The sequence below is a fragment of the Sarcophilus harrisii genome, chromosome 4, assembly GCF_902635505.1.
Source record: "Sarcophilus harrisii chromosome 4, mSarHar1.11, whole genome shotgun sequence".
Classification (NCBI taxonomy): Eukaryota; Metazoa; Chordata; class Mammalia; order Dasyuromorphia; family Dasyuridae; genus Sarcophilus; species Sarcophilus harrisii.
Window position 1 is genome coordinate 19,889,417 of NC_045429.1, and position 18,041 is coordinate 19,907,457.

An 18,041-nucleotide genomic window follows, 5' to 3' on the forward strand; every position below is an offset into this window, starting at 1 on the left:
CATGAGTCAAGGCAAAAAGCTATGGTCATACTATGATCATTCAACCTCTTCAATTCTCTGACTTCCTTCTAGATTCATCTCGGGTCCATCTTCTGGAGCTCTTTGCATTCTCTTGCTCATGCCCCTGTCTTCTTTCCCTTTGAGACTTGTATATATTTCCTATGTAGCTAGCAATTTACCCATCATTTCCCCATGAGGATGGGAGCTCTCTGTGGACAGGGATACTATGCCTTTCTTTATAACCCCAGTACTTAGCTCAGCAACAATATTCCATATCCACCAAGTGTTTACTGATTGATTGTTGCATTGCCAAGGATTTCGTGGCTAAGGAATTAAGAGTTATGTGCATTCCCTGGTAGGAGATGTGGGAAGGAAGGAAGGACTCATGACACCATTCACCGTGCCCTGATTAAGCCCCCAAGTGTTTTTTTTAAATAATCTCAACTTTATGTTGAAAAATGTGATGAATGAACAGAAGGTGACAGCTAAACAATAGACAGCATTCTGATATGGAAGCCCTTCAGGAAGCGCTCCATGGCTTAGGTTGGTAGCAAATCTCTGCATCGAGGTGCTATCTTCCTTACAAGGGCCATTCAACTTGAGACAATGGCCCAATGCTGGCACTTCACCCTTAAAGTTTATCAAGTGGGCCTCCAACTGGCATCTTTCCCAACCCCGACTTGAGTTTTTTTTTAATAACTATATAACATCAAGAAAGTTTAAAATGGGAAGGGGCACTGCAGGTTACTGAGGTCAACCTTTGCTAGCTTCTTTCCAAATTAATTCTTCCTCTCTTCTCTTCTATTAGGTACACTCCAAGAACAAATAATTTTACCTCCACAATAATCAATTCAATGAGTTTTTATTCAGTGCCTATTGTATATCCTCCATATTTGTTCATGCCAGTTGAAGTCTCCCTCTCTCTCTTCACAGAAATCCTAACTCTGAGTTACAGGCACCTCAGAGGCCAGCCAGTTCAACCACATAGCAATAAAAATGATCTCTAAAACATGCCCAATGGAAGACTATCTAGTTTTGACTGAAGGAGAAATGATAGATGTCCAGTGATTGGGGAAATCACTTTTTTAAATTAACAAAATTTTAGTGCTTTTTTAAATATCACAATCAATCAGTCAATAAGGATCTACCATATGCCATACACAGTGCCAGAAATATCATTTCTACCCTTACCAGCCAGGAAGCCTTCTCTTTTTACAAAGAAAATAAATTAAGCAAAACCTAGTGTGATAGTCATTGTGTCTGAAGGTATAGGAAAGAGTCAGTATCCATGACACTACACCTTTCCAAAGAAAGGCAGCAGGTACATTTCCTCTAAAAGTCTTTCAGAGTTATATTCGCACAAAACTTCTTCTGCCTTAATATACACATATATTCTCTCATTCTCTCTGTGTATCTCTGTCTCTGTCTGTTTCTCTCTCTCTCTCTCTCTCTCTCTCTCTCTCTCTCTCTCTCTCTCTCTTCTTTATGGTCTTAGAATTATCATCTCATTGCTGCAGACACTAAGACATCTAATGTATATCAGAAGAAGCACTTGATCCCAAATCTACCTGACTCAAAGGGGACATCCATGTAAACCATCCATCCATCTTTCCTTCCTTCCAACTCTTCACCTGCCTGATCTTACTCAGTTTACACTTCCAGCTTATAGAGACCTTGCTTATTTACTAATTGTGTAAACTAGAGCAACTTATACTCCAGACTTCAGTTTCCTTATCTGCAAAAAGAGAGATTCCAACTAGATGATGGATACTCAACTTTTTATGTTCAGGGCCCCATTTGGCAGTCTGTGAAAGCCTATGGAATTATTTTCTTAAATATGTAAAATAAAATAAGATTAAAAAGTAAACCAATTATGTTGAAATACAATTATTAAACTATAACTCTTAAAAGTTCCCAAATGTCAGGTTAAAAACTTTTAGACCAGATAATCTCCAGGTTCCCTATCCAGCTCGAAGGGTCATAGTTATTTCAAGTCAGCAAGCATGCATTGAGCAAGGGTTCAAGAAAGAAAAGAAATCAACTTTAATGATTGAAACTATGGCAGTTTCAATAATGTTTATGGGAAAGAGTCCCATTTCCCAGAATCCTTTTATACTCCATTTGGGTATAAGGCTCTACAAGGACAAATTCCTTCCATCCTGCTGTTATATTCATGTCAAAAATCTGAAATCACCATTCCCACATTTAGAATATGACTCCAACTCTGCCCACATTGTTCTTTTGAGTATCTACTATACACTTCTAAGATGGAATGGTTACTGCCTCTCAAGGACCTTCTGTTTTCTTAGGTAATTAATTTCTCCATATTAGTCAGAATAAGGTCTTGAATAGTGTATTTAGGGGGAGAGAGAACCAGACCTAGAGTCAAGAATACTTGAGTTCAAATCTAATCTGATCCCCTTACTCTGTTAACCTGAACACGTCAGATTTTTGCCTCAGTTTCCTTATGTGTAAAATGAGTTGGAAAGGTAAATAGCAAACCACTTTAGTAGCTTTGCCAAGAAGATTTCAGACGAATCTGAAACAACTTAACAACAAGGAAGTTTAGAATAGCAATATCACTAACCACATCTAGAGAATTAAATTATCTATAAGTAATATTTCAGCCAATTTTTTTAAGCTGAGAGTGACCCTCTGCAAATGTTGAGATAGTTGATCTGCCCCATTACAACTATATCTTGATTCTATGACAATTTGGAGATCTGTTTTTAATCATCATCTTTTTCTTCCTTTTTCCCTTCAGCCTGCAAGGCAGTAAGAACATTAACTTTCAGCTGCCATTTGAGCAGTTTTATCTTCTAGATGACACTGGGTTGTGATTTGCAATGGGGCAGTTTTCTCTCTTTGTAAACTAAGATTGGAGATTTCAGAATTACAGATCAAGGATTGTACATCCCATGGCCATTTCCTCCATAAGTTGATGGCAAATTAGCTGATTTATCTTGCAAGATGTCTCATAAAGGGTCCGCAGAATAAGTCATCCATAGAAACACCCCCTTCTGAAGTGCTCGACCATTATTACCTCTACCTACTCAAATCCATTCAGTGCCTCCATTGTTTTTTGTTCAGTCATTTTCCAGTTTTATCCAACTCTTTATAACCCATTTGGGGTTTTCTTGGCAAAGATATTGGAAAGATTTTACATTCCTTCTCCATGTCTTTTTACAGATAAGCAAACTGAGACAAACAGGATCAAGTAATTTTTCAAGGTCACACAGTTAGTAAGTGTCTGAGGGCAGATTTGAATTCAAGTCTTCCTTGATGTGTCCAAACTTTTGTTAATTTTTCACCCACCTTGTTGATTTAAGTTCTCTATCCCATTTCAGACATTTATTTGGACGAAGTGAACAGAGACACTAATGAATACATGTTCCTTTATGTCTCTTTCCCCTTCCACTTTCAATAAGTTTAAAGGAGAGAGATATCCCTACATCATCCTTAGCACAAGTCCAACCATTATCACAATCGACATTTTCCAGGTCATATCAAAGGTCTCTTAGGAAGCAAGATTGAGCCTTGTTGATACAGTCAATCTACTATGGGATTGGGCCATGGGAAAAGGCAAGGAATTTATACACTGGATTCCTTTCAAGAGATGCTTGGGGTTAAATTCTTAGATTTAAAAATGGAAGTTTAGAGGGCATTTTATTCAAATGTATTCCTCCCTTATTTTATCAATAAAAAGCCTGAGATCCAGAGACTATAAATCATTCATCCCATGTCACACAAATAAGTGACGAGCAGGATTAGAACCCAGGCCCTCTGTCTATAAATCCAGTTCTCTTTCTACTGTATCACATCATATCTTTCTCCATTTGGGCAATCAAGTCAAATATATTCAATTATTGTATCCCCAGTGCTTAACAAAGCACCTGGCACATAGTAGGTACTATATATATATATATAATTTGTGAGCCTGACTTATTTTGTTATTTGTTTTCCTTTAGTCAGAGTTTGAGGTAGGCAAACAGGTATAAGTGAGACTTCAGGAAAGAACAGACTAAGAGATATACACTCATGCAGCAAAGACCAGGACAGGAGAGGCGAAGAATGGCTGCCATTTCTGGCGCAATCTTAGAGTGAATTGTGAGCTCTTGAAGAGATGAAAGAAAAATGAAAACATTTATTCAGTTAAATGAGTTAAGTAAATAAACTGCTTATCAGATCCTTTTTCCCTAGCTGTCAAGGCTAGGAAGGAAGCCACACAGTCACTCTCCACTATTAACAATGGGCAGAGCCATAAATAACCAAGCTCTCGGAGAATCCGAGTCATTCTTCATTCTGGTCTTTGTAATCTGAACGTGAAACATTACAGTCTCATGGAAGATGGATTCACCTCAAGGTGAAGCAAAAAAAAGACAGTCAGCCAGAGAGAAAAATCAGAGGGTACCCAAAGGATGGAGACCCTGTCAGAGAGGGTTCTAAAACACCAGAGTATAAGCACTCTGAGGGCAGGGATTGGATCCAGTCTAAGATCCGTTGCCTATCACAGTGCTCTAAATGCAGAAGGTACCTAATAAATGTTTGGTGAATTAAATTGAATTATAAAACCATTTCTAGTAAGGATCAATTATAAAGGTAATCTCGTTTTATCTCATTTATCATTCAACTTCTGGAAGATTTTTGTGTGAATCATATCATTGATAACACCTGAATGATTTTACATAAATCACATGCCTTCTCTGACTTGCATGTTTCCTCATCTGGAAAACAGTGATGGTTGAACTTAATGATATGTAAAGTCCCTTACTTTTGTAACATTTTGATCCTCTCTTTGCCACCAGCCAGATGGGCACAGGAAACTCACTTCACTTTAGTGAGACTCAATTTCCTCATCTGTAAAAACAGAATGAGAGAACCTAGCACCACTTACCATAGAGATTTTTCAAGATTTAGATGAGAGGATGTCCTTCTTACATTTGGAAAACTTCAAAACTCCCTGCAAGCATCAATGATTATTTTTATTTTTGAACTAGATCTGTAGTTCCATTGACATAAGAAACTCCTTTATCTTTGCAGACCAGAATCTTCCCAATTTTCAACTGTTTAGTTTGCCCAGAGTTCTGAAGAGTAAATTACTTATCTAAGATCACACAGCTAATAAGTGTCCAAAGCATAATTTAAACCCATGTCTCATGACTGCTAAGAAAAGCTGGCTCTCTGTCCATTATAATAAGCTACCTTTGTGCTAGTTATTTTAATCACCAAATAAATAAGGATTCTTGTTCTTTTTTTTTCCCAGGCAATCCTCTTAGACCTCTTCAGAATCACATTTTAAATAAATAAATAAATAAAGGAAATGCTAAGTTTCGGTTAGAGATTAGTTACTTATATATGTGTGTGTGTGTGTGTATACACATAGATAGATAGATACCATTTTCCTCCCATCCAAATGGATATACCCCCTGAAATCTGCCCATGAACCCCTAGACCTCGAGTTAAAAAGACCCAGATTCAATAACCTAGGAATATTTAGCCAGGGAAAAATGTGAAGAAGACATACCTGCTACTTTGAATATTTTAAGTACCTCTCAAAGTCTCTGAAGGAGAAAAAGATATGGACCATGAGGGAAAAATTCACTCTTCATTATCACCCCCAAAAATGAATGAAAGAAGGTCAGTTACTACTGACCTATATGCCTGCCCACTTTCCAATCTACATCAAAATTTTATGAGCATAATATATGCCTACATCCAGAATAACCTTCATGAAGGTGTCAGAAGTAACAGGGAAGCGTTCCGAAGCAATATTTCATATTAGACCTTCGATTGTAAGATATAGAAGAGGATTAAGTCTAAATCAGCTTGGTCACAGAATACAAAATCAACAAGACTTCTGGCTGAAGACCATCAATTCATGGGATCAAAGGATTATGGGCTAGAAAAGACCTTAGATATTATTAAGAAATGGGAGTCAGTATGGTACCGTAGAGAAATCATTGAATTTGAAATGAAGAGCTTCGGGTTTAGATCTTATCTGAGAGACTTAATAACTTTGAGATGGAATGGTACATGAAAGCACTTCTCAGACATTTACTGTCTTTGAGCATTGTGCTAAGTGCTGAGGACACAAATAGAAAACTGATGTATGTCCTACTTTCAAGGAGCTCACATTCTAATTAGGGAGACAATACCTAAAGGAGGGTTCGTGTTTGTGCTAATTTTATGGAAGATAAATGGTCCAGATAGTATTTTGGCAGAGAAAGTCCAGAGACTTCTTAGCTTTCTAGACTTAGGCCCAGATCACTTTAAGGAGTAATGACAAACCAGGTGGTCCCCTACCAAGACGATGATTAGAGTGGAATAGGGCCATTTTGCTGTCAGTCACCATCTGACTATGAATATTCTGTGCATGATGGGAAGAGGCCAGTGGGGTGAGGAGGGCAGTTTAGGAATAGAACAAACCTAAGGGGCCACAGGTATCATGATTCTGTCTTTCTACTCCGCATTAGCCAGCAGAGGTGAAGGAGATAAAAAAAAAACCCTCAGTTCTCAAGCTTTTTAACCTTTTGGGGGTCATAGACCACTAATGTTTTTTCAACAGAAAAGAATCAAATTATTTATATTATAAAAGAAGCCAATTTTATTGAGATGCAACTAATAAAATATTTTTTTCTAAAGCTCACAGAAATACCCCCTTTTAAGTGTAAACCATTAGAGATGAGAGAGTCTTTAGAACATAGAATCTTATCTGAGAATTGGATTAGAGTTGAAGGCTTGGAGTTAGGGTTAGGACTAAGAATATACATTATTTTGACCCTTTATTTCATTTTATTTTCATTTTAATATTTTTATATTTGTTTATTTTTTGAGTTCCAGATTCTCTACTTTTCTTCCCACCTCCAATCCTCTTAAGAAAGCACATGTGAAGTTATGAAAAACATTTCCATAAAAGTCATGTTGTTAAAAAAAAAAAAAGTCTCCCCTCCTCCAAAAAAACCCTCCAGAAAAATAAAGTTAGGGACAACTAGTTGGTGCAATGGATAGAGCACCAGTCCTGAAGTCAGGAGGACCCGAGTTCAAATCTGGTCTCAGACACTTAACACTTCCTAGCTGTGTGATCCTGGGCAAATCTCTTAACCCCAATTGCCTCAGCAAAAAAAGAAAAAGAAAGTTTAAAAAATTATTCTTCAGTCTATATACATACACAATCAGTTCCTTCTTTGGGTATGGATAGCATTTTTTATCCTATGTCCTTCACAATAGTTGTGGATCATTATCCATGATAAGCCCTTCTTTGGCAATCCTGACAGTGGATCACTGACCTGCTTAAAACTGCCACGGATGGGGAAGTCACTACCTTAAGCAGCAGTCCAGTCTAACAGTGGACAGCTCTTGTTGTGAGGAATTGAATTATATTGGAGTTAAATTTACCTCCCTTTAACTTCTTCATATTCCTCTCACTCCCTTTCCCAGAACCACCTTGAAAAAAAGACCACTCCCTTTGCCACATAATAGCCCTTCAAATATTTGAATACAGTTCTCCTGACTCCATCTAAATCTCTTTTGGACAAGACACCCTGATTTCATTTGGCTGGTTTTCATATGGTATAGTATCAAGGTCTTTCATTATTCGTTTCCTCTCAGTGGAACTGACTCCATTTAGTATCTCCCAAAATTCAGTCCAAATCGGTTCATTTCTAATTCAACAATCTATTAGGGAGTCTTCGATGGTTTTTGATATGGGGATATTTAAAACAGATGGACTTGTAGAGAGCTGAATTTGTCAGTATAAAGCGGGCATCGAGAGGGCAAGAGGAACTAGAAGTCAGAAGCCCAGTTAGGAAGCTGTCATAATTCAGGTTTATGGCAATAAGGGCATGATAGTGACAGCTAAAAGACAGGAACAGATTGGAGATGTGAGACAAAGGAAGGTTTCTGTGATTGCGCTGAAGAAGAGAAAGAATCACAGAAGACTACATGATGTCAAGCCTCAGTGACTGAGCGTAGTTAAAAGAAATGAGACTGTAATGTACAATGAGCTCAGTTGGATATGTGGCGAATTTAAGGTGACATCAAGATATCTGTTACCCTATTAGCTCCATTTTCATTTTGCTTAACATGTATTTATTTACTAGAAAGCATCTCATTTACCTGTATTTTAGCAGACACTAAGGAGTGAAATTCACTAGAGAGACAACCTTGGATTGCAAAGTATTTTAAAGGGTCTCATTAGGAGAGAATTTCACTGATGAGACATATCAAGATCAGGCTCCAAGGACAGGATTCTAGTTGAGGTTTGAATATTCAGTCTCAAAAATTAAAGCTACCTCCTAGGCCAGTCAAGCCAATCCATGTCGGGACCAGAATCCCCTCGACACCATCTCCTGCCAGTAGCCATTGATCCTTTAGAAGCATCCAGTGAAACAGAGCCCATTGTTTCCCAAGACGTCCATTCTGAAGGCTCTGATTGTCAGAAAATCTGGCACCCACCTTGAATCTTCCTCTCTTTAGCTTCCACCCATTAGTCCTAGTTTTGCCCTATGAAAAGCTCGAGCCTAATCTGTCTTCAGTACACCAACTTTTAAATACTTGAAGATTATTTCTACCCATCCAGGTCTTTTCTTCTCCACATTAAACATCCCCAGCTCTTTTAATTTATCTGATCTCAGGACTCTTCTCCATAATTTTTTCCCTACTTTTATTTTTATGAAAATATTTTTTCTATATACTGTGCTTAACAGTATTTACAAATGTTGTTTTTGCATTTAAGTCAAAGTATCTCTTAGTTCTAGAATGAGCACTGGGCTGAGATGGGGGTTGGGGAGAGTCAAAAATACTTGGGCTTTAAGTCTTCCGTTAATCAGATGAGTTAAATCACTTTTAACTCCATTTTCCTGTTTCCTTTGAAATGAATTGTCTTGGCAATGGGCTCTTCTTCACTGGATGGCCCTAAAATGAAAGGTGGATGTGTATTTGTTGGAATGGTGGAGGGGGGATTCTTGTCCCAGGATGGGTTGGTCCAGTTAAAGTCCTTTGTAGTGCTAATGTTCACAGTCTATGAATGGTCTCTTGTCTAGCACTCTATATACAAAGTTCTTTGCTGCATTAGCCTTCTGTGTGCTTTGTGTTTTAGCTTTGCATATTCTAAGTTCCTTTGCAGTTCCTACAGCCCAAGTGCTACGTTCCAAGTGCCCCCCCAGCTCTAACATTCTGTGTTCCAGCATTTGCGGCCTAAGGTCTCCCCCTGCTCTAGCATTGATATTTTCATGGCAGCCATGCAATTCTGCATGATTATGTTCCTCCCGGCTCTACTGTGCTACAAATCATGCTTTGCTCCATTAGACTGGAAGCTTCCTGAGAGCAGGGACTGGTTTTTGAGGGGGAGGGGGACAGGAAGCCTCTCTTTGCATCTAGAAGGCTTACTTAGCACAGTAGCTAATGCACAGTGCTTAATAAATACTAGTTGACAAGTTACTTTTAATAATAATAGTTGAGGAGGCAGCTAGGTGGTACAGTGGATAGAGCACCAGCCTTGAAGTCAGGAGGACCTGAGTTCAAATGCAGCCTCAGACACTTAATAGTAGCTGTGTGACCTTGGGCAAGTCACTTAACCCCAATTGCCTCAGCAAATAATAATAATAATAGTTGAGAGAGAAAGAGAGATAGCGAGAATAGAGCATATAGAGAAAGAGAGAAAGGAGAGGATATATATACATATATCTATATATCTATATCTATAGATATAGATATAGATATAGATATATATATATATATATATATATATATATATATATATATATATATATATATATATATATATACAGAGAGAGAGAGAATATTTTAGCAAGGCAAATCTTTAGTCTACTCCCTACATGGGACAAGGTGATACAGGCAGGGGACCAAGCTTCAAATCTTGTCTTGAACATTTGCTTTCTTTGTGACTTGGAAAGTTATTTTACTTCCCTAGGTCTCATTTTCCTCCCCTGAAAAAAAAAAGGATTCAAGTAAATGACCTCTAAGGACACGTCCTGACCTATAACAAACATTTCTGGAAGAGTTTGTGATTTTTATTTGATGCCATTTGAAAATTCTGATGTCATTACAGAGAATATGATTTCATTGTGATGAAACACCCTCTACCAGCTCAGATCAACGCCTGCTTTATATTAAAGAATTATCTGGGGTTAACTGACTAGCCCAATGTCACCCAGTCAGGTCTGAATCAGAGGCAGGGCTCAAACCCAAGTCTCCCTGATTTATCCATTTTATGACGCTTCCTTCCCACCAGGACATTGTAGCACTCATCTGATTTGGGGATCATCAGGTGTTTGATATGGATAACTGAGCAGTTACTGTTGCCTTAGTCATCGCTGTTGTGATGGCTGCTCAAATCTAAATGCAGGCTCTCCCAGGATCTGTGAATATTTATCACTGCCTTGGAAAGTTAATGCTGGCTGCCATTAATGAGCCTTCCTGAACTTGCTGCCTACTTCTGTTTTTAGGTGTCACTCTCTGTCGGATTAATTAGCTTCCAGAATTAGAATAGAGTAAATTGTCGGGGGAGATCAAGTCTGTCTGACTTCTGAGGGCATCTGGGATGAAGGTGGAATGGGGAGGATTGGAATAGGGAGGGGTCGGGGTGCCACTCTTCAAGCACAGCCCAGAAACATTGACATTAACATCCCTGCCGGCTAAATACAATATTGCTTCCAAACAGTCACATTTACTACTTAATATATCCCTCCCCCACATGAGAGACACAGAATGAGGGGGAGAGGGGAGAGAGAGAGAAAAAAGAAAATAGAAAGATAAATATATATACATATATGATATATACACACAAAGAAAATGTGAATATATAAATATATTTGTATATATGTGGAGAGAACATATATAGATAGTAATATATATACACATAGAAAGAAGAGAAAAATGAGAAGTGAGAGAGATGAGAAAGAAAATGATACAGGAGATGAATAAAAGATGGAGAAAGATGAAAGAGAAAATGGAGAGAGATGAAAAATGAGAGAAGAGAAACAGACAGAAAAGAAAAGAGATGAGAGACAAAGACAGAGATTTCATTTAAGGAGTCAAAATGATGGTTCCAAGAAGGAAAATGATATACGTCAATTTCATGGTCTCCTGTACTGAAACCAGACGGGACCTTGGAGTCCATTGAGTCCAACCCCTCATTTTACAGCCTGAAATGGAGACAGAGAAAGGTCAGGTGACTTGTTCAAAGTTACCCAGCTAGTAAAATAACTATCTGAGGCAGTTTAATTCAATCATTCTGACCCCATGCTCAGTTTTATTTCCCTCTCAAAATGTCTTTGAAAACTGATTATTAGGTAATTATCATGATTGGACTTGGCTCTTGGAGAAGAGTTTAAAAAAAATTTTAACCCTCCTCTCATTTTTGCAGAGATGTGAGAAATCTGGGTGCACATAAAACATTGCATATGATTTCAATTTTGATTGACATGTTGTTTGGTTTTGCTGAGCTTCTTTTTATTTCTTTGTTTTTCAATGTTTTATTATAAGTAAATGAGGGATCTATCCAGGAATCAATGTGTTGTTAAAGATATAAAGTAGCCATGAAAATCAGATTATAAAAATAAAATAGAAAAATTAGTTTATATACTTTAAATATTATGTTTTTGCTAATGTACACACATTTTGTATGTGTCTTAGAGATCATCTTCTTGAGAGTAAAGATTATTTGGGTTTGTCTTGCTATCTTTACCACCATGCACCCAGTAGGCTAATAAATCTTTGTTGAATTACTCAAGGTCATATGCTCGTTAATGTAAGAGATGGGGACTCTTGACATCAAGGCCCAATATTCTTTCCACTATACCCTTAAAATTGACCTTAATATGGTGGTCAAAAACCAGAAAGTATTTCATGTGTATTTCTTTCTATACACAGATTTCCAATTTTTCATGCCTCACCAGCACTTAAATAGCCTTTGAAATAGAGTATGTAGAAAAAGGGAAAGAACATATATATACAAAAATATTTATATTAATTCTTTTCGTGGTGCCATAAATTAGAAATTTAGGAGACATCTACCAATTACACTGTGGCTGAACAAGTTGTGGCATAGGATTGTGAGGGAATACTATTGTGCCATGAGACATAAAAGCAGGCTGATTTAAGATAAATTTGGAAGGATTTATAAGAACTGGGGCAAAGTAAAGTGAGTAGAACCAGGAGAACATTGTACACAGTAACAGCAATGTTGTAATGATAATCAGCTATGAATGACTTAGCGATTTTTATAAACACTCTGATCCAGTTCCAAAGTACTTAAAATGCTCTCCACTTCCAGAGAAAGAACTTATAGAGCCTGAATACAAATTGAAGCATAATGTTTTCACTTTATTTGATTTTGGGGGGGTTTTGAGGTTCTTTTTGTCACATGACTAATATGGAAGTATGTTTTATATGATTTCATATTCATAATTGATATCATATTTCTTACCTTCACAAAAAAGAAGGGGAGAAAAAATTGGAACTCAAAATTATTTTTTAAATGTCAAAAATAATCATAGATAGACTTAAAAATAATGAATAGAAATAGACTTTGTATCATTTTAGGTGGCCATGTTTTGAGCTTTATTGATGTGTAGAGAAAAGAATGGGGTGATAGGAAATACACATGAGGCCCATATGAAGCTAGTCAATCAACAAACTTTGAAACCTCTTTGTTCTACCATTCAAAGACTTCTACAATCTATTGCTATCCTCCTTTTCCATTCTTCTCTCATTCTTGCCCCCTGTGCTTCAATCAGAATGGTCCCTTATCTCAATACCTTGACTTATACTTTTTCTTAGGTCCAGAATGTCACTTCTCCCCTTTTTTGTTGAAATTATCAGTGATCCATCCTTTAAGGTTCACTCCAAGTACTATTTCTTTCAGCAATCCTCTCCAAACACTAATGACCAGTTACCCTGAACTTTATATAGTATTTCATTTTGTAACTCTTAACTTCACTCGTTTTCCTCGTTTTATTCATTTTTTCCTTATAAATTTTTAGTGGATATTATTTTCTTTTGTAAAAAGTACCAATGTCTCTCCCCAGTGACAACCTTCACTTCTCCACCACCCCAGGACCTTGCTTGTAACAAATAAGTGTACTTTAAAAAATCAGTCTAGTGGCCACATATGAAAATATATACCTGATTGTCCACCTCTTGTCCACCACTTCTACCAATAGGCAGAAGAGATGTTTTCCCCTAATCCCCTAAGGTGACTGTTGGTCATTGTATAAGTCAGATTTCCAAAACCTTCTGATGTTATTTTCCTGCTTCTAATTATTTCACTCTGCATTATTTCAGACAAATCTTGCCAAGGTTCTATGGATTCTTCCCTAATATATTTAAATAATATTTCACACTACAGTTATCTGTAAGGTATAGTAGAACAATTAGGAGGTTTGGAATCAAAACAACATGAGTTAGAATCATTCTTCAGAAACTAATTGTGTGAGCCTGGGCAAATCATTCAATTCTCTGTGCCTCAATTTCCTCATCTGTATGATGAGGCAACTGAGATCTATGTCCTTCAAATTCCTCTCCAATTCTAAATCAGAGATTGTACATGTTTATGTCACATAGGTCCACTAGAATGCAAACTTTGTAAAGACGGGGATCATATCTTATCTGAATATTCAACACATTGCAAATGTTTGTTGGAAGCCTGAGTGAATGAACTTCCCGTGATAATGTTCTCCAAACTATACCCAACCCCCTATTCCATGATATAATAATAACTGCGTAGGAGGACCATATTCATTTGTGTTCTTCTGTCCACAGGACTACGAATCCCTCTATGCGCAGATCAACAGACCTAAGAAATAGCAACATTGCGGGTTTGGGGTGGGTGCTTCAAGACTGAAATGGAAACCTACATCTCGACAGGCCTTGGGCTCTCCTGCTTTCTTTGACATGACCCCATCTGACAATGTAATTGGTGGTTGCCTGCTGAACTAATTCTACAGATGGACCTGACCATTTGGGCAACCAGCGGCTAATATCTATGGCAGCACAAAAAGGAAAAAAAAAAAGGAACTCCCCCCATCATCACCATCCCTGGAATAGCCCAACAATTGCTTACCCTACAAAATACCCTGAGCCCTCTTGACAAGAGTTCTGATTTACCGACGATGGGAAATTTTAGTCTCTTTCTGTTCCTTTCATCTTCGACCATTGCATTTGGAGTCACCAGCAGTGAAAAGTTAACTTGTAATGGCCACTTATTTGTTTAAAGCAAAGACAGAGGGCCTGGTGTGCTCACAAGATCATTGTCAGGCCCTTGGGCCCAAGTCTCCATTTTTACATCAATGATGATTGTTTCTCATCACTACAGAAACCAGTCCTGCCATGTGGCTTTGATCTGGGGGTTCTCCTTCCCCCTAGCATATTTAAAGATAATGAGTGTACCATTTTTGTACTTCTTGGTAACGTCTCCCCCCCAATAAGTGATGAAATATAGCTGGAAATTGCCTCATGTGAAATAAATGTTAACTTGAAATCACAGAATAAAATCACACAACTGATTATTTCTGATGATTTTTTGAAATGGTTGCCAAAAGGACCTCTTTGCTCCCGTGCTTCAGGATGGAGAAATGCTGCTTTCAGATTGAACATTCACACTATGGGAAGAAAATGCATCATCTCTCTTGGATGAGAAGGAGGAAAAAACTCATATTATTTCCTAGAAAACTCCAAATGCTAAGTACAATAAAGGAATATTTTTTATTTCTCCAATCTCTTGCTGCTGTGATGCTATGCAGACAAGTGTTCTCTTCTCTGTGTGCCACTTTTTTTTAAAGAAAATTATTTGCCAAATAATCTCGGTCCAATTTTAATTTGCAGATTCAGATGAAACAGACTTTCCAAATAGGACAATGGAGGCATGAACAGTGGGATAACAAACTGATCCTCTAATGCAAATGGTTCATCTCGATCTCTTTTTGTACATCAGAAAATTCAAATGGGATTTCTTTTTTTTTTATTTTATATCTTGAAAAAGGAAAAAAAAATATTACCATAAAACTCTTGCATTGGGTAAGGGAAATGGCTTTAAGGAGGTCCAATGTTGATAATTTTTTTTTGTAAATATCAATCTTAATGATAATTCTTTTAAATAATGCCATTACACTGTAGAGAAAGGAACAGATGGCTCTGTGACAAGTTGGAAGGACAGTTCTTACATGCAGTATGGTTTCCACAAGTTTATGCTGATATGAGAAGGGGCTAGAGCTCAGGTGTGTCTGGCAGTAGCAATTAGCCAATCAGCAACTAGTGAAAGTTGGAGGGATCACATGAGGTAACGATCTCACTTTGTCCACAAAATTACCCAAACTCCATGTAAACAAAAAATATATATATACATATATGCATCTAGACAGCATGTGCATATAAAGTATACATGCCCCTTTGGAGCCTGTCTTTTTGATTCTTGACCCCTCCCCTATGGGAATCATGGGACTGTTTGTACATGAGACAGAGAGTTTTAGCTTCCTTTTTTTACATTTATGGGGGGGGGGAGTATAGTGTTTGGTTCCTTACTCTGTTTAGCACATGCTTTTCATACAGAAGCTCTATATTTTTGCCCTCCAGAGAATTCTTATACAGGTCAAACATGTTTTCCTAATGTTCCTATGCAGTTACCGCGAGTTGGATTTGCAGTTTAACAGTAAGAAGAAAAAACTGTAAAGGGATCATGGTTCATCTGTGTCTAGGGTTATTATCATGATTTCAAAATTTGAACAGGTAAAGGTGCATCACTGTCATGGATTTCAACAGGCCAGGATGCAGCCGCCATTTATGCTGTCATCTTGGCGTGCCCCGAAATGGCTTAAAGCTTGTTTTCCACCGACAAAGAACAGAGGTATAAATCGAGAAGGTTGGGGCCGAATTTTGTGATACCTGGCCGCTGGAGTCTGCCGTCTTGATAACATGATCACCGTAAATTCATGGGACTGATTTCTAGAAGGGAAAGTGTCCAAGATGCAGAGAGATGAAGAGACCATCCTCTACTCCCCTTTACTTACTTTTCTCTCCTCTTCCCTTTTGCTTCCCTTCCCATCCCATCTTTTTTTCTTCTCTGTCTCTCCTTTTTTTCTCTTTTCTTCACCTCTGTCTCCTTTTACCTCTCCTTTGCTTCTTTCGCTTTTCTATCTGTCTTTTTCTTTCTCCTCCCTTTTCTCTACTTCTCTTTCCCTTTCCTTTCTACTCTCTCTTCTTTCCCTCCCTTTCCCATTTTTCCCATTGTCTTCTTTGTCCCTCTTGCCCTTCTGATCTCCCTTTCTTTTATCTTTGAATTGCTTCCTATCATTTTCACAAGAATGAACATGAAGAAATCACATTCTTCAGTCAACAGTTATAACAAAAATGGCGGGGAGAAGGGAATGTAACAACTATGTTGAAATAAGATGGGTTGTATTTGGAGTGAGTCAGTGAGGTTGATCATTCCCATTAAGCAAGTTTTAGAGAACTGTATGCCATTTTATGATTTGTGCTCCAACAAGTGGTGCTATCTTCTGCCTCAATGTGGCTGTCTTCTCATTTTTGTCTCAATCACAAACTGTTTCCAACCTTGGTTGATTTAGAAGTAGTCAAACTGTTTCGCTGATGCTTTGGGGAAATATTTTTAGAGCAGAATCTGACAGCCCAGTGGGTTTGCTGCCACTCACAGGACTCCATTGGGAATGCCTGCTTTTTGAAACATAAAGAAATCCATGGAATAAGTTGAGGGATGGAAAGTTGGCACTTAAAACTACTGTCCATCTTCTCATTGGCAATGGTTTTTTGTAGGGTGGTAGTCAGGGAAGCTAGAACTACCGAGTCCTTTCAAAGGAATATCAACCATCTTGTGTTCTGTAGCAAAGAGGCTGAAACCCAGGAGGTCACAGGGAGTCTTCAGTGGACTAGTTCATACACCACTTGTATACACTGTTAATTCCTCATCCTTCACTGGCACTAAATTTGTCACTTTAAATTTTAAAACCAGGGAAACTCAAGCTCCATCTTGTTACATTCCCCATAGTTCTTCAATCTCTACATGTAACGAGACAATTTCAACAGACCATAGTCATCCCAGTGTCTAATGAAATGTCATCCTCTAATGTACTGGGCACCTTTTTTTCAGAAATAATAATGATTATGATAATGACAACAATGATGTTTACTCTGTGGGTTTTGTTCAATTCCATTTCTGCGTTCTGACACATATTTTTTTAATAAAGAGGAGAAAGATAAAAGGACTGTTGCCGTACATTTCTAGATCTACTTCGACTTTACCTCAGATGACAGTTTGTTAACATATATGGACACATTATTTTTAACTTTATGTATGATGCATTCAACAGAACAGCAAATGTTTTTAGAGATTTTCCATTAATTTCTGTAACACATCATGTAATACTGTTACAAATAAACATGTTTGAAAAAAAAGCAAAAAAAAACATGGTTGAAATTACTTCTATTCCACAGCTTCCCTTTAGGAAGTTTAAAGGAACCAGAGCAGAAATTCTCTTGGGAGCCCACCATCATACCCATGTTCTTTCTACCAAGTGCCAAACTTCTGGTGGAAATATGCAAGCATTATTGGGAAATCCCAGGGTTCACTCGGAACACAGTGGGCTCCATTATTGGAGCAATACTTCAGGATTAGCTGTTCAGGGGAGAAATAGATCCTCAGTCCCCATGTGGTTATGAAGTATAAGTTAAAATCAGCATGATATTTGCTCTGCTGAGAATGGCTCTGCCGCTAGTCCACCAGTTTGTTACCTCAGTGAGTCACTTAAGTAATGGACTAGATCAATCTTAGATAAGACATAAAAGAAAAGGTCATTTATCCCAAGGCTGTCTACTTGAAATGACCTGTTTCAAGGAAACTTCCTTATGGAAATGCTAAAGAGAATAACTTAGAGCAAGATTTAAAAATAGCTAATGTCTCTGCTCATTGTTTTTTTCATAAATAAGACCCACTGTAAATCTAATAGAACCCATTGGTTTCCACCAGAGAGGTAAGAGGAAACAATCAGAATCAGCAGTGGTCGTACTAG

General features: G+C 37.7%; 1 protein-coding gene across 6 annotated transcripts in view; it reads left to right on the forward strand.

The window, feature by feature from the left end:
- DAB1 (DAB adaptor protein 1) overlaps positions 1 to 17,429 on the forward strand; it is a 701,566-nt gene extending 684,137 nt beyond the window's left edge. For all 6 annotated transcript variants that reach the window (XM_031969031.1, XM_031969032.1, XM_031969030.1 and 3 more), the window contains one exon: positions 13,783 to 17,429. Coding sequence is in view for 1 of the 6 variants with exons in the window: in XM_031969033.1 (XP_031824893.1) it covers positions 13,783 to 13,827 (45 nt within the window). In the remaining 5 variants the exon portion in view is untranslated. The remainder of the gene's footprint in view (positions 1 to 13,782) is intronic.
- Positions 17,430 to 18,041: the final 612 nt, after the last annotated feature.